Source organism: Balaenoptera musculus, chromosome 1, assembly GCF_009873245.2.
Source record: "Balaenoptera musculus isolate JJ_BM4_2016_0621 chromosome 1, mBalMus1.pri.v3, whole genome shotgun sequence".
In the NCBI taxonomy this organism is placed as follows: domain Eukaryota; kingdom Metazoa; phylum Chordata; class Mammalia; order Artiodactyla; family Balaenopteridae; genus Balaenoptera; species Balaenoptera musculus.
The window spans coordinates 25,458,371-25,482,636 of NC_045785.1; the positions used below are offsets into that span (position 1 = coordinate 25,458,371).

Sequence of the window (24,266 nt, forward strand, 5' to 3'; positions counted from 1 at the left end):
ATTCGGAACAGTTAACGGTTTGCCGAGGTTAAAAGCAGAATCGGGACTAGACTGTCCGGTTTATAACTGACATTTTGGTCTTTTTCCTTTGGGGTTATGTCATTTTAGGTAAAGATCTCGGCTCTCCTCTTTCAGATCAAAGAGAGATCTGATCATATTACTTGTGTTTATAAATGCTAACATAACTCAGGGAAGGAAAAAATAGATTGTTTCATGGACCCATAGAAAAGCACTCAAAGTTTACTCTTCTCCCTCCTTTCTTCTTGCCACCATAGGCTTGGATAAAATTGAGTTTCTCCAGAGCCATGAGAACCAGGAGATCTACCAGAAGGCCTTTGACCTCATTGAGCACTACTTTGGCGTAGAAGATGATGATAGCAGCCTGGCTCCCCAAGTGGATGAAACGCAACAGCAGTTTATCTTCCAGCAGCCTGAGGCCCCCATGGAGGGCTTCCAGCTATAATGTCTGCCTCCGGGGAGGGGAGGGGATGGGAAGCACCACCAACCAGCGGAAAAGCAGCCCTCTGGTGGGCGGGAAGCCAGCCCCCCCACCATCAGCCACCACACACCTCTGCTGCCCTGGAAACTGTGCTCTTGACCTGTTCCGCCCCCTTCCCTGGAGGGAGCACCCTCTGGACAGACAGAACCATCTGAGGCTCACATTTGGGTTTTGTGACAAGAAGGGGACGTGTTGGGTTTTTCTTCCTTACACTAGATTTTGGCTGCACATATGTCTTTAACCCAGGAGCCCAGGGGTAGACAAAGGAGGACTGAGGTAATCAATTTTGCACCTTTTTTATTTTTTATTTTTTTTCTTTAGTGGTGACTTCCTTCCCTTTTATCTTCCTTCATCCTTCCCAGTCCTCTGCCCTGATCTCTGTAACTCTTATCTTGGGTACTTGAGCAGATGGAATATTCCACAGGTCGGGGGTGGGAGGGGAGGGGAGAAATCCAAAACAAAGTGTTCTTGCTCTGACAGAATATTAATCTTGTATGCTTGGATTGCGTTATTTAATTTTTTTTTCTTTTGCACATTTTTCTTGTATTACGATTGCGCTTTCCCAGAGCCATGAGTTCCTGGTTTTAGGAATCCCAGCTGCCACCATTGTCTGGGACTAGAGGCTGAGGGGGAGGTCACCATGAGACAAAGGCCCCTCCCTCCCTTTAACCCCTTGCCCAGACCTCTTAAGTTTGGGAGATCCCCTTCACTCTCTTGGGGCATGTACACCAGTGGGAGTGAGGGGAGAGGAACACAGGCCTTCAGACGGGGCTTCCCATGTGTCGCTACTGATCCCATGTTTCCTACCCACCTTCCAATGGTGCGACCCAACTTCATTTGTTTACTTGAAAATTCCCCTCAGAGTTGAGTTGAACCTCTGGGGTAGCTGTATTTTCTCCTAAGCACGTGACAGAGGGCTGTGGTCCTTCCTTTCTCCTGAGGAGAAAGTCCTTGCTCTGGTGACCCATAAGTTGCAGAGGAGCTTGGAGTGAGAGTGTCATGTATTGGGATAGCCAGTGGATCCCTGCCTTTGGCCTTTCTTCTTATTCTTCCTCTTCCGTAGTTGGATCATGTATATTTTACTTCCAAAGGAGAGAATGTCAAAAAGTTCTGTATTTTTTTATATTCTATATATTACGTAGGTCAACCTTAATTGGTCTCAAGAGGAAGAACTGTCTCTGTAATTTCTGTGAGTAGGATACTGTGAGGAAGACCAAAAAGAGATGTGGAAGCTCTTTTGCTCAGGAAGCCTGACCTTGATCCTTCTCCTCTCTGCTTGGGTTCCGGGCCACCACCAGGGGCCAACCCTTAGCTCTGGAACCTTTATATAGCAGGGCAGCCTGGTCTGATTGTCCTAGTACCTGAATGGAGCAAGGATGGCCCCAGGGCCCGGTGAAGTCTACCACTCTAGTCCTTACCACTGAGCATCCTGCTTACATCAGGAAACCCAGAAAGCAGTCTGCCTCCTCAGATTCAGTCTCAAACGCCCTTGTCCACATAAGTTATCACAGATGGCTGCCGTGTCTCCTATCCGAGAAATTTAGCAGCCTCAGGACTTTTTTTGAGTGATTGATGTCTTCCCTGATCGGGATCCTTGTACATGGTTTGGATTTTACCCTTCCTGTGACAAATATAATCCTAATGGCTTTTCTTTCCCCTTTGAGTAGAGCTACTGCAGTGCCTCAATGGCTTGCCTGTGTGCTTCAATGGATTACATGTGGTAGTAAAGCCCAGGTGTTGGGGGTGGGGTGGAGGAAGTTGTTGGCTAAGTGTAGGCCAGTGGTGGAGCTGAAGGCACAATCTGCCCTGTCCCTGCTTCCTCACAGAGGTTGGGCAGAGGTGCCCTACTCCAAACTGTATTTTCCCTTCCCCAGAAACAATGCCATTCTTGCTCCCATTCCTACACATCCCCCTCTGGCTCAGGTGAAATCCATGCCACTCTGCTTACAGATAAAACGTTCAGTTGTTTTTGGCCACTGGTCTTGAATTTGCCCTCTGTTTCCAGTGTTGAGATCCAACTCCAGAGGCATTTTCTGAGAAAGGTGGTTGGGGCTGGTGGCTATCACTGAAAAGTGACACCAGTGCTGTACTGCCTAAGTGAGTCAGATGCTGCTCTGCAGGTTAGGTATGGTAACTACCAACCCCACTCCCCCAGGTAGGCAAGGCGCAGGACCCTCTTCACTTGGCCTGCCGACTCCATTACAAAACCATTTTCCTACAGATGAAAAGAAAGCCACCCCCCACCCCTTGTCCTTGTCCAAAGGGCAGAGCATTTTATTTTAGTAAGATCTACTTTGTACATCTCTAGCAATAATTAAGTCCCTGACACTGGGGCCAAATTCTTATTGTGAGACATACACATCCTGCCTTCCCCAGCTGTTCCTCCCAAATCTACTTTTGCTTCAGATCCTGGGCCATGCACCAAAGAGAAGACTCTATTGATCGTCGGCTACTGCTCGAAGCCTGTTTTCTACAAGGACTCCAAAGGCTGAAGTCTCCCAGGGCACATGAGGACAAATTTCTCTTCAGATAAACATGGCCTCTAGGAGCTTTCCTTTGTTAGTGTCTTCCTCAGACCGTGCTTTCCCATTGTATTCCTCTGACCCCCTCTTCAGTCAACAGGTGAAGTTCTTCCAGCCCACAGAGGCAGTAACATCATCTTTTGTGTCTCCTTCTCTCCTCTGGCCATCTTGGGAAGCAAAATACTATTTCTTTTTAGCCCAGGCTTGACAGCCACTCTTCGTGGGCAGTCCCTATCTGGACTCCAGACCCTGGCCTAGGTGAAGTCAGAGCTTTCTGACAGATTTCTGAATGGATGTTACAGGGATGGAGGGGCTCCCCAACCTGCTGTAGGGAGTAGCCTGAGAAGACTTGTGTTTGCAATCTTAATACTTTGGCACATAGCTATGTCCATTTTAAGATCTCTGGTGGGTTGGAGATACTTAGGTGTGGATTAAGGGGACAAGGAGCCTTTTTCTTAGCTAAAGTGTTCAAATACTGTTTTGAACCATGTCAGCTATTCTTTATTGCCAGCCCTTCTGGGCATCCCACACCCATGTCTTCTTCTCTAGTATTAACAGGCTCTCTGGTCTTAGAAGCCTGCCTTCAGGTCTGAGCTATCCCCAGTGACTGACTGGCCATGGTATTGGCTGCAACCTTGTTAGAACCACATAGGTTCCACCCTTACCTGGCTAGCCTAGTTACTTGAGGCAGTGGGTACAAAAGACCCTTCCAAGTAACAGGTGTTGATGACTTCAGCTTTCAGGGACCCTTTGTGTTCCTCCTTACCTAGAACCTTTAGATCTACTCCTGTTTTCTTTTCCCGGGAAGCCTCTTTCCAAGAGCCCTATTTAGAGCTGAACTGCACAGATTATAGCTGCTACCACACTTAAGGAAGAGCGAAAGAAGGCTTTCAGGCACTGACCTTCATTTTCTCTTAAGCCAAACCAGTTTAATATGAAAACTCTAGCAGAATGAACTAGATTTCCATTTTCTCATGTCTGCCTACCCTCCCCCTACACTGTACAATTACCCGTTTCCAGCAAAATAGAAGGGAAGGAGATGAACGCCTAGCAATACTTCCCTCCTTCTCCCACATGCCCTTCTTTGAAGGCCTCAGCTTATTTGTTCAGGCCATGTCTCTTCTCTCCAAGACTCACTCAGCTTGATAGCCATCATCTTGAATATTCCTCAGTAGATTCATCTTGTGGGCTTGGCTTCTGGATTCTCAGTTGAAGGCAAGGAGCCAGATTCTCCAGGTCCTTGCAGGCACTACAGGGACCCATAGGGAGAAGAGGCTGGCTGGGGACCTCAGGATTGTGTGTGCCTGTCTGCCTCCCTGGCAGGCTGAGGAAGGGTGCAAGGCTCGGTGCACTGAACCATAGGAAAGCCTCACAACCAGTAGCAACATCTTCCAGGTAGGACTATCCTAGAAATAAGTGCATGTGAGACTGAGAAATTGCTCAGAGTAGGTTTTTTCCATAGCTGTTTTAGGATTGCACATTTTAGACCAATCTTGTCCAGTGTTTTTTCTGTCTTAACTTTTGTATTTTTTGTTAAGCCAACAAGCTGAGAATTTGGCCCTGCGGGGATCCATGTGGTAGGCAATAGCTGCTCTTTGGCCAAGGCCTTCATAAAGGATTCAGTCATCCCATTGGCTGTTCCCTAGCCCCACCCCCAGATGAAGACCATGGTAAGGGAAGAATTTTGAGGTCAGTACAAACCAAGTAAGTCTGTTAATTAAAGCTGTTAGTTTTCCTCTGCGAGGGCATTTTGCATCAGGCCTGGGCTACATGCAGAATCAAACCTGGCTGTGAGTTAGAAGAGGCACCATTAAATTTGGGGCCCAGAACACCCCAGGAGAAAGGTTTGTGTAGTGTGTCATAAAGGTCTGCAGTGCATTTGGGCGCACCTCACTACTTCTGGGCCAGCCTGACTGCTGATGTCCACATTAGCACATACCTGAACCCCTCCGCTAAACTCTAGCCCTGCTCCCCTATGTAGGTCAGATGTTCGGCCTCTGGGTTTGGGAAGAGAAAACTCTGCCATGGCGACAATCCTCAGGCCCTGGAGTTGGGTATTGGCTCTTTTAGCCAGATTTGTGGGAATTGTCTTTGATTGAACCACTAAAGAAGCAAAGGGGTATGAGGTCCCAGTTACCCAAGACAGACCAGATGTCCCTCAAAAACAGCTTGGGTTCCCAGCTATAGACCTTAGGAAGGTGAATCAGACCTTTTCCCTCACTAGTTTTTCTTTCCAAATTTATTTGCTTTTAAGAACTATAAACTCTGGCTATTGTTTTCCATGTTCTCAGGGCCCCTGGGTAGACAGACAAAGCTTGATGATTTCAGAGCAGATACAGGCCAAGAAACCATGGCATTGAGTGTGCTGAGTCCAGACAAATGATATTTATATACACATCCAAATTTGAAGAGAAAATGTATTTCTTTAGGTTTCAAACACTGTAATAGATATAAAGCAAAAATAAAAACCTGTTGCAAAGTTCTAAATCGTGTTCTTTGGAGTGATCCTAGACTGGATTTTTTGGAAGTCAATGAAGTGAGGGTGTTTAAACTTTTGACCTAACAGTGGAATTAAGAATTGTTACAGCCTGCTTCTGCTATGAAGAATTTTTGAAATCAGCTTTATTGAAATATAATTGACGTACAGTAAATGGCACATATTTAAAATGAACAACTTGTTAAGTGTTGACATATTTGCATCCATGAAACCATTACCACAGTCAAGAAAATGAACATGTCCATCACCTCTAGAAGTTTCCACATGCCCCTTGGGAATCCCTCCTTTCTGCCTAACCCCCAGCAACCACTGATGGAAGCTCTGTCTCTCACTATGGTTTAATTTGCATTTTCTAGAGTTTCTGTAAGATTTTCACATTTCATCACCACTCCACAGCCCTTTGAGCCCAAAGTAGTTCACAAACTCCTCACTTTGGTTTAGATCAATTCCTAAAGCGGCGATTACAGACTAGCAGCCAAAAAGTTGATACAACCCAAAAGGAGAGTTTTGGTTGGCTGACAGAGTACGTTTTAAGTTTTAATTCGTTGCCAACATTAAAAGATGTGTCTATATTTTAAAAATATCTGGCACTCCTGGGCCTGAGTTTCTGCATGAAAACAATCTGCAAGAGCTCTATTACCGGTCACCATCACCACCATTCCCAACCACCACTCCCAGAGGGCTCCCTAACTGACTCTGGCAGGCACTAATATTGTTGCCATTTTCTCTTACAGCAAAGAAGTAAGTAACTTTTTTAACCCATGTTTCTATCAAATTTTCTTATTCCTTGCCTGTCTGTTCTTCTCATTACCCAGCTGGCCCCTGGAGACCACCGTTGACCCTTCCTGGTGCACCACTCCACCTCTCACCCCATGTGTACCTTGTTATATTATGTTCTTTATCTCTGCCTAGAACACCCTCTTCCTATGGAAATCCATCAAGGCCTGATTCATATGTTACCTCCTCAAGAGATTTCCCACATGCTTTTCTGGAAATAATGAGGGCCTTGGTTTTGAGAGACTTGAACTCCAATGCTTTCTGAGCTTGAGTTCCACCTTTATACTGTTACACCAATATTGCCTCTCAGTGTCACCTGGTAGACACGGCCTAAGTGGCGGGAAAGAGCACTGCGCTGAAGTCTCTTCAACTAGGGGAAATATTTAACATCTTACGAGCCCTAAAACGATGCCCAATTTGCACAACAATTTAAAACATTCTCTGCCTTCTCAGCCCCCAGACTGTTGCTAGGCTTTAGGACTAGAGTATTTAGCCAACAGTTCTTTTTTTTTTTTTTTTTTTTTTTTTTTAGAGAGAGTTGTTTTTTTTTTTTTTTTAATTTATTTATTTATCGCTGTGTTGGGTCTTAATTTCTGTGCGAGGGCTTTCTCTAGTTGTGGCAAGTGGGGGCCACTCTTCATCGCGGTGCACGGGCCTCTCACTGTCGCGGCCTCTCTTGTTGCGGAGCACAGGCTCCAGACGCGCAGGCTCAGTAGTTGTGGCTCACGGGTCTAGTCGCTCCGTGGCATGTGGGATCTTCCCAGACCAGGGCTCGAACCCGTGTCCCCTGCATTGGCAGGCGGATTCTCAACCACTGCGCCACCAGGGAAGCCCTAGCCAACAGTTCTTGAACGTTCAGTGAGTTGTAAGTAAATAATTTCAACACCTCATCGCTAATGCTGTAATAGAACTCTGTCTAGACCCAGGGAGCTAGGACAGACTGCAGAGTACTGAAAAGGTTCTGAAGTGAACTTTGAGCTCAGTGGGCCTCAAAAGATTGTTTTACCAAGAAGGGAATTTTGGAAGGTAGAAAAGCACCTGCAAACACCTGGGAAGTCCTGGAGATAGTAAAAGTAGAGATGTAACAAAAAAGGCAGAGGGGTTGGGCAGGATTGGCTGGAAACAGAAGCCAAACAAACCATTTAGGCATTAAATTCCGGGCACATGGTTTGCTGGGTTTTATTCCATTATCTATAGACAAATAGATAAAGAATTGTGATCTTACATCTGGAGAAAAGCTTGGCTTTTTTTCCCCTTTAGCCCCAGTGCAATTGGGACTTTGTAGAGGGTGGGCCAGTCAGAAAAGGCTCAGGAATCTGTTGAGGCCAAAGTCCCCCTTGCAGGGCCCCCTCAGCACCTTCCAAAGAGGGGCTCAAGCTGGTAATGAAGATGGAAAAATACTTTCCCAAGTTATTTTGATTCATCCTCAAGGAAAGCCTACGGTGGTGGTTGTTTCTTCTGAGTAAGAGACAGGGTAGTCCAGTAGTTAAGATGGGTGCCAGACTTCCTAGCTTTGAACCTGCTCTAATCAGTCAACAGCGATGTGACCTTGGACAAGTTACCTAACCTTTGTCTTACAGTCCACAGCTGTAAATTGGGAATAACAAATAGTCCAGTATTTACGAGGATACCGGGAAAGCTAGTGTTCAAGAAACTACTATTAAAACCTTCTATTTGCATACGGAAATTGAAGCCCTGGGAGGGAAAAGAAGGCCGTCACATAGCAAATTAGTGATGAAGTTGGGACTGGAATACAGGGCTGATGCCCAGCCCAGTGTATTCTCTCCCTCGTCCTCAGGGTTCCTAGATAGTCATAGATGTTCACAGCAGGAGGGAAGGGGTGGTGGAGGCGTACCGGAAAAAGCAGCCAGGCGCAAGGCTCTGGGAGCTGAATCATAGCTCCTTCGAGACAGAAACGAGGCTGACGTGAGTATTTGTGCAGAATGACTAGCTCCTTTCGGACCTCCTGGGTCTGCGGCTCCGAGGACTAAAACCCTACTGCATCTTGGGAGTTGGGGTCAGCCCCGGTGCATGGAGGGAAGCGTAGTCCTTTCCCTCCCCTGCCTTCCCAACTCACCCGCCTCGGAGGCCGCCTTCGCTTCATCTTTCCCAGCAAGCCCCGCGCGAGCGCCGGCTATTGATTGGCTGCGGCGCTAGCAGGAGGCTCTGCCGGCAGCAGTTATCCAGGGTTTCCGGTACGAGGGCAGAGCGGGCGAAGCCGTTGGGGCGTCGGCGGTGAGGTGCGTACTGCATCGGCTAGGGGTACGAAGCGAGCAGAGGGTCTGTGGTCCCAGACGCTTCTGGCCGGTGCGAGGAATCGCGCGGATTCCGTGTTAGGGCTCGGGCCGGGGGGCAGGGCTGAGGCCTGTGCGCATGCGCGGGGGGTGCGCGCGCGGCTGGAGGGCGCGCGAGGCGTGGGAGGCTGCGCGCGGGGTGGGGGGGGGAGCGGCACGTGGGGCATGGGGGGCGGGGAGGGACCGGGAATCCAGCGTCCCGCCACGTCAGTCCCGGGCCCTGAACCTATCCCGCGCGCGGCCTGTGGTGAGAGGGTCGTGTTGTGCCGGGAAGTGGCTTCAGGAAAAAGGAGGCCTCTCCTCCCTCGCTCCTGGGCACACCAGGCGCCCGTGACCGACCAGAAACTGGGAGAACCGCTGGCTCCCTCCGTGGAAGGCCGGCCGGTTTGTTTCAAGAAGCTTTGCGCGCCCGGTGTTGGGATTTCTGATCCAGGCTGCGAAGAATTTTAAAGTCTGGAAAATAGCAAGTGTGTTTGCTTCTATAGGATCTGCTCCTAACCTAACATTGCAAACCACAATGAAGAACCAAGACAAAAAGAATGGGTCTGCCAAGCAATCAGGCAACACTTCCAACCCAAAAAACACCCCGGGGCAACCGGAAGCTGGACCCGAGGGAGCCCAGGGGCGGCCCAGCCAGTCGGCTCCTGCAACAGAAGCTGAAGGTTCCACCATCCAGGCTCCAGGGAAGGCTGAGGGTGTGTGCCAGCTCTGCTTTTCCAGCGGGCAGGGGGAGGAGTTTGTGGTGCGCCGGTCCAGCTTCTGGAGTTAGAGGCCAAGGCCACTGTTTACCCAGCAAGGAGGAAATGTAGAATGAGAGGAGGACAGCGCTGAGTCTGTGCAGTCCCCACCGGCTGCTGGGGAGTTGATAGAGGCTCCCACTCTAAGCACAGGGACAGAACTCTCTTGAGAGAAGGCTCTGACAGGATCAAGTCAGGTTGGCAGTCAAATGAGACACCCAACCAGCAAATCCAGGTTACAAACACGTCGTTCACCAGTGGGTAACTGCTGTTTATATTTGAGGCATTTCTGGGACGTTTTTTTCCCCCCACCAGAGAAGGAAGGATTTATTACTTGCAGCAAGTAAGGAGAACGCTTGCTTTCCCAAAGCAGTGTCTCCTCTGGAACTTTTTTTTTTTTTTTTGGCGGCACCAGCAGCTTGCGGGATCCTAGTTCCCCAACCAGGAACTCATGCCTCCTGCAATGGAAGCATGGAGTCCTAACCACTGGACCGCCAGGGAATTCCCTGAAACTTTTTTAATGGCAAGAGGTGACATTGGCTGGGAGGAGAAGGGGATGGACTGGATGTAGAGTTCCTGCTACATGGTGCCACCCCTGTGTGTTGGATGGTCTACTTACTTGATTTCTTTTATACTCACAACAAGCGTGGTTGGGCAGTAGTGAGAAATAGTTACATCGTTTTACAGGGAAATAAACTGAGGCTTAGAGAAGTTAGACAACCCAAACCAGTACGTTTGGGTCTGAAAACTCCCAACCAGTGGCATAACATCTTATTTCTCTCTCTGCCCCTCATCCTCTCCTGCTGAAGGAGCACAAGCCAAAACTGCTCAGTCTGGGGCCCTCCGGGATGTCTCTGAGGAGCTGAGCCGCCAGTTGGAAGACATCCTCAGTACATACTGTGTTGACAACAATCAGGGGGGCCCAGGCGAGGATGGGGCACAGGGTGAGCCTGCTGAACCCGAAGATGCAGAGAAGTCCCGGACCTACGCCTCGAGGAATGGGGAGCCCGAGCCAGAGACCCCAGTAGTCAATGGTGAGAAAGAGACTTCCAAGGGGGAGCCGGGCACAGACGAGAGCCGGGCAAGTGACGAGGTCGTAGACCGAGACCACCGAAGGCCACAGGAGAAGAAGAAAGCCAAGGGTCTGGGTGAGCAGAGGGCAGCTACTTGTGAGGCTGGTGAGGGGAGGGAGTTTGGACCTGACATCATGGGCTAGCCTGCTCTGCCAGGATTCAGAGGAAACCCTACTTCCAGAACTGTCAAACTACGTCGTTTAATCAAAGCCGGGACAGTGGTGCCATAGATAGAGGTGTACAGGTTGTTCACTGCACAAGGGTTTCTGGCCTTGGGAGCAAGCAGGAACCGAAGTCCAACCTGCTCTCTTTGAGAGATGGAAAGCAGGAGTCTTGAGTAGGCAGTCCTGTGCCGGCCAGCACCATTTCTAATTTGCTGTGTGACCTTGGGCAAGACCTTTCTCCTCTCTGGTCCTTAGTTTTCACTCCTCTGCACAGTAAGAGAATTGGACTAGACTGGGGTTGAAAATTCAAATAAGCCAAGCTAGCCAGAGGGCCCCATGAGACCAAGAGAATGCCTCCTTTATCCAAAAGCTTGACTGCCACCTGGTCCCAGTGAGTTGATAGCATGTAAAAACTGTAGCTGCCTTTTTTTTTTTTTTTTTTTTTTTTTAGCCAGAAATCTAGAGTTACTATGTGAAATCTCTAGATTTTAATAGTTGGCAACTAATACGATAGGAGCCAAACAGAACCCATCTGTGGGTTGGATTTGGCCTGTGTGCCCATGATTTGCATTCTCTGCATTGATCTCTCACAGCCTCCCAGGGTTGACACTTAAGGAGCCTGGCACAGTGCTATGTATGGTGGCCCTCTCTTTGACTCAGGCACAGGCATGGGGGAGTCACTTGGGTGGGGATGGAGGGTTAGTGTGTGTCAGAGAATCAAAGGTGGTATTATCCCCACGTCTTAGTCGCTACTCTCCCACCCTCTACCTGTTGTCCTAATTTAAAGGGGTTGTTTTTTAGTTATTTTAATCTTAGGATCAAATATTGAAAGGTATATTTATTAATTGGGGAGGATAGTCATTTTAAAGTGCACTCTTGGCTGCCTCTGTTGACTGGAGTGCAGTGTTCTTAAGGAGACCTGTTTCTTTTGCATCCTTCCTCTTTCAGAAGGGCCTTCCTTGCATTGAAACAGCACTGACTTCGCAGGTGGAACACCTTTCTTTCACCTGTAGGTAGAGTAGGCAGTTTTCTTTCTCCCACTCGTGGTGCTCACCACGGGGATTTGACAGAGACTCAGTCATTCATTTAATTAGTATTTATTGAGCATGTCCTCTGTGATGGGTACTGGAGAATAGGGGAGGGCTACCTCAAGGCAGAAGAGTGGGCCCAGACCTGAAGGGGGGCCCCCAGAGAAGGGGGTACATGCCTTTGCTCCCTGTGCTTTGCAGGAAAGGAGATCACGTTACTGATGCAGACGTTGAACACACTGAGTACCCCAGAGGAGAAGCTCGCGGCTCTGTGCAAGAAGTATGCTGAGCTGGTCAGTTCTCCCCCTTCTCCTCGTACCCTCCCTGCCCTGGGAGGTCAGCACATTTTTTTTTTTTTAATAAATTTATTTATTTATTTATTTATTATTTATTTTTGGCTGCATTGGGTCTTTGTTGCTGCGTGCGGCTTTCTCTAGTTGCAGCGAGCGGGGGCTACTCTTCATTGCGGTGCGCAGGCTTCTCATTGCAGTGGCTTCTCTTGTTGCGGAGCTTGGGCTGTAGGTGTGCGGGCTTCAGTAGTTGTGGCACACGGGCTCAGTAGTTGTGGCTCGCAGGCTCAGTAGTTGTGGCACACGGGCTTAGTTGCTCCGTGGCATGTGGGATCTTCCTGGCCCAGGGCTTGAACCCGTGTCCCCTGCATTGGCAGGCGGATTCTTAACCACTGCGCCACCAGGGAGGCCCAGCACATTTTTAATTACTCTGAGTCACATTGTATTTCTCCTGTACAGTGCTGAATAGGCTCATGGGAGGGGACCTGAGCTGGGAGAGGACAGGGTCTGAGGAAGAGGTGAGGGTCTGTGAGGCCAGGGAGCCAGAAGGATTATCTGTCGATAATGAAAAGGCCAGCTTGATTCTAGGAATCATGTTGAGAGAAATGGTGAACGAGGGTCTGTTGCTGAGTATAAGGAGGGGGGTAGCAGGTGGGCTCATCTGAGGGCATGGGTGTCCCGAGAGTTCGGGGAATGTCATGGTCTGAGAGTCTAGCGAGCTTTGAATCTGGAGTCAAAGCTCAGAGAGAAACTGGCATCTGCTGGCTGTGCACCTTTGCTTGCCCTTAGCGTCCATTTCTATATCCTTGAGCTGGGGCCCTTGGGGTTATTGGGGGCAGTGTGTGAAGCACCCTCATAGTGTCCAGCCTGAGCTGTGGTGGCTAGAGTCGGGTCAGCTCAGGAGACCCTGGGTCCCCACGGCGCTCTTACCTGCCATCCCCATCCCCATCCCCAGCTGGAGGAGCACCGGAACTCCCAGAAGCAGATGAAGCTCCTGCAGAAGAAGCAGAGCCAGCTGGTGCAGGAGAAGGACCACCTGCGTGGCGAGCACAGCAAGGCTGTCCTGGCCCGCAGCAAGCTCGAGAGCCTGTGCCGAGAGCTGCAGCGCCACAACCGCTCCCTCAAGGTGGGCCAGCCGCTTTCCCTGACCTCACTTGTCTTTGGTGGCTTTCCCCCTAAAACCAGCACAGGCTTTCAGCATAGAAAGAGATTTCCCCAATGATGCTGTACTTTAGAGAGCTACTTGTAACCACTTGACATGCACTTGTATTAGATGAGGTAAAGGCTAAGGTGCTGAAGGAACCTGGATGCAAGGCTTCAGGTTTCTCCATCCCATAGCAGTCCCAGGTGAGCAGCTGGAGGGCGGGGGCCCATCAGTCAGGAGTGCCGGGGCCTTTCTCCGACCTCTGCTTCTCCTAGGGTGGGGTCAGTCTGGTTAAGGCCTGGTCATTACTGTGATCTCCAGATAGCTTTTGTATACATATCCTTTATATTTCTTTAAAAATTTGCATCAGTAAATATAAGATATTTTGCAACTTGTTTTGCTCAATTGTATTTTATTTTTTTAAACATTATAAATTTAATATAAATGTGATGTAAGAGATACAGAGGTGACAAAAGTCTAACAAATCAAAGGTAATTGTTGCCCACCCTCCTTACCCCGGTCACAGCAGAAACTAATGGGAAGTAAACCTACTTATATGTAAGTTTAAGTGCAGCCTTCTAACTTTCCTGTCTACATATAAAAGCTTACATAAAGTTTTTTTAATGAAATTATTATACATGTATTGTTTCATAGCCTATTCCATTTTCTAACTTTACACAATGCCTTATCTTTCTCTGTCAGTTTATATAAGCCTATCTTATTCTTTTTAACAGCGTCATTGTATGGATATACTGCATCTGATCAGTACCCTAGTTAATGTGTTTTGTGTCGTTTCCAATTTTTCACTGTTACATGTATAGAGAGCTACAGTGAAAATTCTTTTTTTTTTTTTTTAATTAATTAATTTATTTATTTTTGGCTGCGTTGGGTCTTCATTGCTGTGTGCGGGCTTTCTCTAGTTGCGGCGAGCGGGGGCTACTCTTCCTTGCGGTGCGCAGGCCTCTCATTGCGGTGGCTTCTCTTGCTGCGGAGCCCGGGCTCTAGGCACGCGGGCTTCATTAGTTGTGGCACGTGGGCTCAGTAGTTGTGGCGCACGGGCTCTAGAGCGCAGGCTCAGTAGTTGTGGCGCACGGGCTTAGTTGCTCTGTGGCATGTGGGATCTTCCTGGACCAGGGCTCGAACCCGTGTCCCATGCATTGGCAGGCGGATTCTTAACCACTGTGCCACCAGGGAAGCCCGAAAATTCTTGTTATATATATCCCTGGCTAATTACATGGAATTTATCCATAGGATAAATCTTAGAAGTGAAATGTCTGGGTCGAAGAATATGCAAATTTTAATAGATGTTGCCAGGGCTTCCCTGGTGGCGCAGTGGTTGAGAGTCTGCCTGCCGATGCAGGGGACACGGGTTCGAGCCCTGGTCTGGGAAGATCCCACATGCCGCGGAGCAACTAGGCCCGTGAGCCACAACTACTGAGCCTGCGCGTCTGGAGCTTGTGCTCCGCAACAAGAGAGGCCGCGACAGTGAGAGGCCCGCGCACCGCGATGAAGAGTGGCCCCCACTTGCCGCAACTAGAGAAAGCCCTTGCACAGAAACGAAGACCCAACACAGCCATAAATAAATAAACAAATAAATAAAATTAAAAAAAAAAAAAAAATAGATGTTGCCAGATCGCCTTCCCACCAACAGTGTCTGAGTGCCTAATTCTGCGCAACCCTGCCAACCGTGGGAATTACTGAATTTTAACTACTTGGTCGGGGAGGGGGTGTGGGTCAGAGATAGAAGCACATTAAACTGAGACTAATAGGTCTTCCAAGTCCTATTCTGAGGCCTGGAAGAGTAGGCCTCAGGAAATCCTGATTTCTTTAGAAAGGCACTTACATGTATGCCTGCATTTTTCTAGGGAGTCTCTGGCTCGATGTCACCTGATATACAGAGGGGTCCATTAGGAGCCCCCATTGCATGACATCTTGGATCCTGGCTACTCCTCACTTGGAGAGCAGGGAGGGCTACTGGGAGAGAACATCCCTGAACTGGTGGGGGAGCCTTGTGAGTCTGGCCAGGGGACAGTGGATGATGGAGCTGGGGCTGACTTCTCTGCCCAGGAAGAAGGCGTGCAGCGGGCCCGGGAGGAGGAGGAGAAACGCAAGGAGGTGACCTCGCACTTCCAGGTGACTCTGAATGACATCCAGCTGCAGATGGAACAGCACAATGAGCGCAATTCCAAGCTGCGCCAGGAGAATGTGGAGCTGGCTGAGAGGCTCAAGAAGCTGATTGAGCAGTATGAGCTACGGGAGGAGGTGAGGGGTCGCCAGGGGACTGTGGGTTCTGGGTGGGTGCCAGTGCCAGGCAGCGCTTTCTAGGCTTCATCCCTTCACCCATTCTCCCTCCTTTCCTCGGGAGGGGAGTGATGTTGTACATCCTCATGTAGATGAGGGCTGAGGTGTTGAGAAGAGACTCGCCTGTGGCCACACAATCGTGGGTCCACAGCGCCTCGTCCTAAACGGTAGGGCCAGGTGTCTTTTGGAATTAGAACTGTCCACGTTTTAGACTAGCGTTATGTTCATGGACTGGGTATTACGTAGCGCCCCCAGCAGGGCCTTGTGGCAGCACCCCCAAATCAGACACGTTAATGCTTATGCAATTAAACTTCTGAGTATTCTCGCCTAGGTTTATAATTAACCTTACAATGCTTATTAGCCTTACAAGTTTATCTGCTTGCTTAGGGCAATTTCAGTTTTCAGAGTATTTTAGAATTTGAGGAGCTGGAACTGTGTTCAGTGATCGACTCTAGGGGCTGTGTCCTCTGGTTACTTGCTGCTCTGCTGCCCCTGCCACCTGAAAGGGCAGGATATCACTCCCTTGGCTGGTGTTGGTTGCTGCCCCAGGCGCTCAGATCCCTCTCTTTGGGTCCCCACACACCAGTCACTTGATGTTCTGGGCTTCTGTTTCTTTGTTGTGAACAGGGAGATTGGCAGCTACCTTACAGGGCTGGACCAGGACCCTTCCTAGACCCTGGGGTGTGGTGGTGGGTGGGATGGGCAAGACGCTGCCCTCTTGGGCTCACCGTCCAGTGTAGTGATCCTGTGTGCAGGGCCTGGAGGGGCCTTCCCCAACCCACCTCTTCTCCTGTGCTTCATCCTCTGGGATGAAGGCTGGTTTGAGAGGAGTTGGTTTGGTTCTTGTCCCTCAGCGCTGAGAGACATGGAGGCTTCCTGAGCCACCAGAGTGAGGCACCTACTTCAAGAAGCTGAGGCCCCTCTTCCTCTTCCCTCTCCTTTCCCCCTGGTTCTCCCTGTGGGACTGGAGGTGCACCCCGTCCCCAGTCAGATTCAGGCACTCCCATCCTGCCCCACAAGCCTCCTGACCGTAGATCACAGGTGACTGAAATTCATCGTGTCTCAAACTAGACGTGTCTCGAAGCCACCTTCTCTTCCCCCATCCAAAAAATACATCCCATTCTCCACCTCCCTGTTTTCAATTGCTTTGACCTTTGAAGTAGCACTCACGTTCATCACCTTCTCTCCGTCACTGTTTTGTCACCTGGTCTCAGTTCCCGGGGCTCCTCCAGCAGTCAGGACAGCCATTCCTCGGGATCCACACATCTAATCTTCACCTACAGATACAGCAGATTTCTGCCAACTGAACTAAGCTGTTACGTTGGTAGAGATGTCGTGTTTGCCCTTTCTTCTCATTTACAAGGGAGTTGGGCTCCAGAAGTAAGGGTTCTCAGTCCAATGGAGTACGTAATCTTTCTTAAGGCTAGAGATTTGAGTGTATTTATTACTTGGCTTCCTGGGAGCTGATCTCATCCTTAAACCCCTGTGCTCACTCTAGACTGACTCAATGGGAAAGACACAAGGTGAGGTTGGGCAGTAGACCTTCCAGGGACTTGGGGCCCACATCCTATGGGACACGTGGGAGTCCAGCATGTCAGACTCAGGTGGCAGGCTGGCAGTGCCCTGGTCTCTGCACATGGGGCATCCCTGCAGCCACTGGGCCTCCCTGAGAAAGGGAGCTCCTGACAGATGGACCCCTCCCATGATGCTTTCCTGCAGCACATTGACAAAGTCTTCAAACACAAGGACCTACAGCAGCAGCTGGTGGACGCCAAGCTCCAGCAGGCCCAGGAGATGCTGAAGGAGGCAGAGGAGAGGCACCAGCGGGAGAAGGATTTTGTGAGGCTCAGGCCCCAGGGGTGGGGGGCTGGGAGGAGGCAGGTTGGGTTCTGGCTCAGCTTATAGTCAAGTTTGTACGGGAGAGGTTGCGGTCTGGTCAGACCAGGGCACTGCTTCCTCAGACACCAGTCTGAGAGCAGGAAGCCTCGATGGGTTATGGTGCGTGTGGCGAAGAAAATCCAGATGTAGCCTCTGGGGGCTTCTGATGGGATCTGGGGTCCTGTCTCGGAACTAGCTCCTCAAAGAGGCTGTGGAGTCCCAGAGGATGTGCGAGCTGATGAAGCAGCAGGAGACCCACCTGAAACAGCAGGTGAGACTGTGTAGCCTCCCCCTGTGCCTTCGTGATCCCCACGCTGAGCCCCATCCTGTGGGGAGGGAGATGGAACCCTCATTCTAGGACCACCTTGACTCCTGTGTGACCTTCCTAAGCCTTTGTTCTCTCTGGACCCGCCCAGCACCTGTGTGGTGGTGACCAGGTGGCTAGGTGAGCTCGAAGTACTCGGCTCCTAGTCAGAATTGTTGTGATGCTTTTGAGGAGGTGGGGAATGAATGGGTGATTTCAATTACATAAGTTAGACTTCATTCTGGAAGAAAAGTTTGAAAACAAACATAAAAGGAAATACAAGTCACCCCCAAATCCTACTTTTTAGTCTTAACATCTTAGATTATATCCTTCCAAATATATGGTTTTTGTTTTGTTTTAAAGAAAACTGGTATCTCAGCAGAGTTGGGTCAAAGGGCCAAAGGTGAGTGTGAGTGTGTTGACCAGAAGTGCCCTCCAGAGAAACCCAATCTTACTTGTGGGCTTCTTTCTCACCCAGCTTGCCCTGTACACGGAGAAGTTTGAAGAGTTCCAGAACACTCTTTCCAAAAGCAGTGAGGTGTTCACCACATTCAAACAGGAGATGGAAAAGGTAACAGTGGTCCAGACTGGGTGTGGCTGCAGGGGCATAAGCAGCTTCATTCAGAGTTGAACACTGGGCCTGCCTTCAGGAAGCCCCCTCCCTGGAGTGCTTCACGGGGTGCTGTTTACAGTAATAGTATGATTGAGACCATAAGTAGGGTCTGGGTGGGCTGTATTTAACTGGAGACACCCTGGGGTGGCACAGAAGGCACTGACCACGCCCAGTAATACCTTGCCCCCTTGGGATCGTTCCCCACTTTGGAGACACAGATGCACAGACAGCCTGGCCCCCTGACCATTTCCTTTTATGTGTCACGTAACCCAGATGACTAAGAAGATCAAGAAGCTGGAAAAAGAAACCACCATGTACCGGTCCCGGTGGGAGAGCAGCAACAAGGCCTTGCTTGAGATGGCCGAGGAGGTGCGCTGAGTGTGACCTGCATCTGGGGTGGGGGTGTGCGGCTGTTGAGTACTGGGCCCTCTCCTGTACGTTCTACTGAGAAGTGATGCAGCTGCCATGAGGTGGAGCTGGGATTCACGTACACGTCCATCCAAGTCCAAAGGCACTGTCGGCTGTCTCCCCAAGGGAGGTGGTGAGCTTAGTGATAGGTCTGTAGGGGAAGCAAAGAGAGCAGATGGAAGAAAGGAGGAAAGGAGCAGAAAAAACAAGGGGTGCCAGTGATGCGCATAGCTTGCATGCAGATGCAGAGCCGCCCAGATAATTTGATTTTGTGGCTTGAGATGTAGGAGGAGAAAATAACTAATTGATGGAGAGGCTGCTGTGTGCCAGACCCTGCTGAGTGTTTAGATGTGCCAGTTCATTGAGCTCTCTTGAGATCTGTGAGGGTGACATTAGTAGTCCAGTTTAACAGATAAGGCAGTAGGCTCAAAAGCCAAGTACTTTGCTAAGGCCATCTGGTGGATAAACAGAGAAATCCATTGTCTCCAAGCCATGCCCCTTCTCTACACCACACTGCCCCCAACCGACAGCCAAGTCTCAGCATAAACCAGGGCTGTTTACTTGAAAGGGGCCAGCTTTTTTACTCTGGTCGGTGCCCAGCGTTGTTAAAGTGTGAATGTTTTCTACCAAGTGGGAGTGTTGGGTGGGGCGTTGATGACATGGAACTGAAGGCCCTATTTCTCTCCCTAGAAAACACTCAGGGACAAAGAGCTGGAGGGCCTGCAGGTGAAAATACAGCGGCTGGAGAAGCTGTGTCGGGCACTGCAGTCAGAGCGCAATGACCTGAACAAGAGGGTGCAGGACCTAAGTGCTGGAGGCCAGGCTCCCCTCACTGACAGCGGCCCTGAGCGAAGGCCAGAGGCTGCCAATACCTCCAAGGAACAGGGTGGCGAGGGGCCCAGGGTCCAAGCACCTAGCTCCCCAAGGGTCACAGAAGCTCCTTGCTGCCCCGGAGCACCGAGCATGGAAGCATCAGGCCAAACGGGGCCCCAGGAACCCGCCTCCATCACTGCCTAGGGAGCTGGGAAGGGAGCGAGCAGCACAGCCAGGCCTGGCCCACGTGAGGCTCCCGCCACTGAGGCCCAGGGTGCTGTGACCTGGCTGGCATCTGACTCTTTGCAGTTTTGGATTTTGTGGGTCAGTTTTACGTACATATGGCATATGTGCAGGGCCTCATACATTTATATCTGTAAGTGTAAAACGGGCTTGCATCGGAGGTGGGGGTGTGTACAGATGAAGTCAGTGGCTCTTCTGTGAGCTGAAGAGTCTTAAAGCGGAGTTGTCGTCTGTGGCTGCCGTCACAGTAAGCTGGCAGGAGAAGTGATTTGAGCGTTTCCCTGCCCAATTTGAGGCTCAGCCCCTCCCTCCCTGTTACCTTCAGGGCTCATGACAGGTGACACGCCCAGGCCATGACTGTGTTCTCCTGTTAGCGGGACTTGGGCAGCTGTGGCTCTCCTAGCTCTCCTGGAAACTCCTTTGCTTCTCTTAACCTGGAAGAGGGGTCGCCAGGCAGAGCATTGACAAGGCACTCAGAGCCAGCGATCAGACTGCTTCCCTACCTAGGACAAGGGACCTGGAGCATGTTCTGTGCGGGATGATGTGCTGGTAGGGAGCCCCTCAGCTTCCCCTGCGCTCCGGTAGTGCCAGGACCAGGCCAATGATGCTTCGCAGTAGCCTTATCATTCACAGGTGCCTCTCTAGCCTGCACAAATGATTGACAAGAGATCACCAAAAGGATTCTTTCTGAAGGTTTTTGGGTCTTGTTCTGTTTCCTTTGTTTTTGTTTTGGTTTTGCACATGACAGTGTTTGTTTTGAGGATCTTCTGAGGAAGAAGGGGTGCTATGGTGGTGGTGCCTGGGTCCCTGGCCTCCAGTGCCCCACCACCCCACCTGGCACCTTTGCCATGTTGGTGCTCAGGTTTCCTGCTTGATGAAGTCAGATTGTTTGTTTATAGTAAGAGAAAGGAAAGGGCTTCTGATGGCTTTGTCACAAGCTTACAATCCTGGGAGGCCACTGCTGATGCCACCACCACTGTCTCCATGCAGCAGTTGCTGGGCCCCGGGTCCAACTGTCCCTTTGGCTTCATGAGTCTGTTTCTGCTTCCTGCACCCACACCACCAATGTGCATTCTTTTGAGGTTTGCCGTGATTTTGTTGCCCAAGTAGTAAGAGCTGTGATATGTCCCCCTTGGCATCCCACTTCTTCCTGTGTGGGAGCCCCCAGCTCTTGTCTGACAGCTAATGGATAAGAATGAGACTCAGCCATTGACTGAGCCCCAGAAGTCCACAGAATGGCTGCAGATAGTTGTCTCTGTTTTCTTCTCTACCCCCACTCCCACTCCTCATACATGCTACTCTATACTCTGAAAGTCCTGCTGGTGGCAGACTTGCCAGTGTATTAGTCTTTGTACAGAACAATGTTCTGGAACAGCAGAATGAGTCTTGGGTCAGGAAGCAGGGCTATGCTGCGTTTGGGGTCCTATAACCCCATCTCCAGCTGGGCCTCAGCTTCAGTGTAGCTGAGGGAGCCACAGACCAAGATGGATCGGAGGGTTGAGTTTTTGCTTCTTGCTGTATTTCCTTGAAGTTAATTCATTATCTTATAAGTCCCTTCATCTTCCACAAATAGCCCGCTCTTTTCAGCCCTTAACTTAAATCCCTCGGATAATTAGGTTCATGAAGAGTGTTAAGTACTCCTGAATTATGTTAGGACTTAGACCAGAGATGGCAAATGAATGGCACAGCATTTCCCCTCTTCCCCCCATGGTAGGTACCACTAATCTGCTTTGGAGTATTTCCTGCTAAATCCCTGGTATATCCTCATTTCTCAAGATTCCCCCAGCAACCAGTATAAGTGTTGAGACCTATTTGCCATACCTGGCTGAGATGCTATGCTGAGGAACATAAGAGCTGCCAACCCCATACGGGGTTTGCTGGGCTAAGGAAGTACAGGGAAGAGATGGAAGTTTCTGCCTGCCCCCTTCAAAATGAGCAGGAAGGCCTGCAGTGACCCACATGATTGCCTGCCCCCCTTCAGCTACCTCGTGAAGCCCACAGTGTTGGTGGGGAGGGGACTGTTGGAGCCCAGTGTGGTGTGGGAAATTATAGCCCTCAGAAACCAAGTCTAGCTGCTGAGGATCTACAGTGAGCAAGGTGGCCCCAGCTGTGCAGGGTAGAACCTCTGCTCTCACCTCCAGCTGCCTGTCTCTAGGCATCCAGGCTAGGCTATAACTGGGGATCCCATTCTTCTTCCTGTCTGTTGACCAAATCTTAACCGATCACTACAGCTGCTTTGCTTGCTCTGCTTTCCAAAGTCAGCCCAGGTTCCTTGGTGCTGCCCACACCGGCCAGGGTCCTGGGCCAGATGAAGAGGTGGCCTATCCATGAGTGAAGACCAGTTCCTTCCTCCCTGGAGCAGGTCTCATGCCCATGACCTCAGTTTTAGGACCAAGAGCTGTGTTGGTTTCTTAGATTGCTAGCTTTTCCTCCAGGGGACCACAGCAGGTGAGGCTCTGCTGACAGTAATTTGTGCTCAGGGTCTTGTCCAGCTGAGAGCTTCATGTACACCAGATTCTGAGAGGTGTCAGCAGCACTTTTAAAAAATTTTGTTTTCCGTGAGGTTTTTGGACCATGGGCTGCGCTCAGGCACTTTCTATAAGAGAATGTTATGTCTGTAAAAATGGTTATTTCCCCTCCTCCACCCCCACCCTGGTGGCCCTTCGGAGGGCTGACCAAAAGGCCAGTGGAGCTGCCCTGGTGTCTGTGGGGGAGGGCCGAGGCCTGCTGAGTTGTTTCTCCAGCTGCTGCTCCAGCCCTCCCACCTTGCACAGCACAGAGGAGGTCATCCTAGGGACATCCAGGCACCCGCCTGGGGGAAGGGTGCTGCCTTCTGTCCCTGCAACTGCTTCCCTTATGGCCCAACCTGGCTGTCCAGATTTGTTTGAAGCTGTGCTGACAGCTTTTTTTGTCTCCGTTTGGTATTCACAACAGCCAGGGACTTGATTTTGATGTATTTTAAAACCACATTAAATAAAGAGTCTGTTGCCTTAACTTTTTTCTCTCCTGAACTTTGTGGTCATTTGCTGCTTCTGGATCCGTCCAGCCACACTGATGTGTCTACATCTGCTGCGAAGTCTCTGGCTCTGCCTTCCAGCAGTCACCGCAGGCTCAGGACACTAGCAAATCCACTTCAGCTGCCTGAGTGGAGCCTTTGGCAAAGTTGGTGTGATGCTCATCATATATATATGATTTTTCTCAATCGAAAGTTCCCTGTCAAAAACAAAAAATTGTCCTTGTTCCCTGAGGGTTTACAGGCTAGTGAGGGGGAAAGGTGCTTTTAGATACAGAAAGGTTGGTTGTGCTATGGGAGCATGGGAGAGGTCCTGTTCCCTTCAGCAAGGGGATAGAATTGGATCCTGGAAGGGCCTTAGGACCCAAAGGGCAAGTGGAAGTTTGACATTTAGTGAGGAAGTGGTTGACTTAATGCAGGTACACAGGAGGGTGGTGGGAGATGAGGCAGGGGCCAAATCACCACGAGCCTGTGTGCCAGGTTAAGAATTCAGGCTAGATCAGGGGACACGGGGAACCGCATAAGTTGTTTAAATAGGAAATCGGTCGAGTCCATGAGGAAGGCAAAAAGCAAGGAGACCAGAGAGTTGGGCATAGGCCAATGGGGGCCCAAATTAAGATGAGGGGACACTGTCATCACTGCCACTGGGGGCTGTCTGCCATGCATAGCATCCTTTTGGCACTGGCCCACCCAAGGGAATACACAGGAACCTCCAGGTTCCTTTGATTCCTTTCCTTGTCATTCCATGACAAGACCCAAACTGCACGTAGTCCTTAAGAATGGGCTGTTTCTAACTCCTGCTCACCCACCCCAAGGCTAGGTGTAAAAGTTGAGACTCCTTTAAGGGAGACATCCTACTGGTGGCCTCACCCAGCACCCTGTTCTCTGTCCTCCCTGGGCTGATCTGGCACAAAGGATTATATATGAATGACCCCCAAATGGCAGAGACAAACTGCCTTTCCCTCCAGGCCTCCACAGGCAGATATGTCCACGCTGGCTGTGACAATCCCCACAAAACCTCTGCCCCTTCAGGCCAGGATCCTAATGGGTTGATATGTTTCTGTGCCGGCCACATGGGTTGGTTCCAGTTAAATATCCTTTGGAGGAGGTCCGGGGAGACTGCCACAATTCTTGGAGCTCCAGATGAAAGCAGCTCTGAGAATAACTTCACCCTAGAGGTGCTCCTGGACTCTCTGCCACTTTCCTGGAGGAGCCTTTGTGCCACTCTCTAGCAGCCCTGGTAGGGGAGGAGAGGGACTTCCCAGCTGTCCCCTCTGCCTACCTATGCAGACCCCTCCCTCAGACCCCTGGTTGTGGAAGTCGCAAAGTAATGTCTCCCCTTCTGGAGCAGTCTAGGTGTTGGAAGCATCTGGGAAAGAGCCCTGTTCAGGTGCCTTTGGAAAGAGTGCCCAGCCCTCTGGAACTCGGGGAGGCCCAGGCCCAGGGAAGCTCTGCTCCTGCCCAGTGGGAGGGGAAGGTAGGTAGGGTCACTGTGTGCTGGCCCCCGGGGCAGTCATCTGAGACTGCAGGGCAGCCTCCTGTTGCATCAGATGCTTCTCTGGGGACCTGAGCTGGGAGCCTCTGCCAGGTCTTTTGTTAGCTGCCCCATTGGTCTGGCCTCCTGGGGCGGCACCAGCAGCGCTGGGTCAGCCTCCCATTAGGCACGCA

At 50.3% G+C, this 24,266-nt stretch overlaps 2 protein-coding genes across 3 annotated transcripts in view; both read left to right on the forward strand.

Annotated features, from left to right (window-relative positions):
- Positions 1-5,502, forward strand: part of KPNA6 (karyopherin subunit alpha 6) — a 53,922-nt gene extending 48,420 nt beyond the window's left edge. For both annotated transcript variants that reach the window (XM_036842354.1, XM_036842345.1), the window contains one exon: positions 276-5,502. In XM_036842354.1, the coding sequence (XP_036698249.1) occupies positions 276-463 (188 nt within the window). In that variant the 3' untranslated portion in view covers positions 464-5,502. The remainder of the gene's footprint in view (positions 1-275) is intronic.
- Positions 5,503-8,303: 2,801 nt separating this feature from the next.
- Positions 8,304-22,579, forward strand: TXLNA (taxilin alpha). The gene is made up of 11 exons (XM_036842333.1): positions 8,304-8,535; positions 9,075-9,284; positions 10,136-10,474; positions 11,793-11,884; positions 12,837-13,007; positions 15,093-15,287; positions 17,046-17,165; positions 17,401-17,475; positions 17,987-18,079; positions 18,395-18,490; positions 19,220-22,579. The coding sequence occupies exons 2-11, from the start codon at positions 9,107-9,109 to the stop codon at positions 19,544-19,546; spliced, it is 1,686 nt and encodes a 561-aa protein (XP_036698228.1). The 5' UTR covers positions 8,304-8,535; positions 9,075-9,106; the 3' UTR covers positions 19,547-22,579.
- The last annotated feature ends 1,687 nt before the right edge of the window (positions 22,580-24,266 follow it).

What these genes read in the sequence shown, in the direction of transcription:
- TXLNA (XM_036842333.1), top strand. Translation starts at nt 9,107, where the DNA reads ATGAAGAACCAAGACAAAAAGAATGGGTCTGCCAAGCAATCAGGCAAC. An exon ending in GGCTCCAGGGAAGGCTGAGG is followed by an intron (nt 9,285 to 10,135) that starts GTGTGTGCCAGC and finishes CTCCTGCTGAAG; the next exon opens with GAGCACAAGCCAAAACTGCT. An exon ending in GAAGAAAGCCAAGGGTCTGG is followed by an intron (nt 10,475 to 11,792) that starts GTGAGCAGAGGG and finishes TGTGCTTTGCAG; the next exon opens with GAAAGGAGATCACGTTACTG.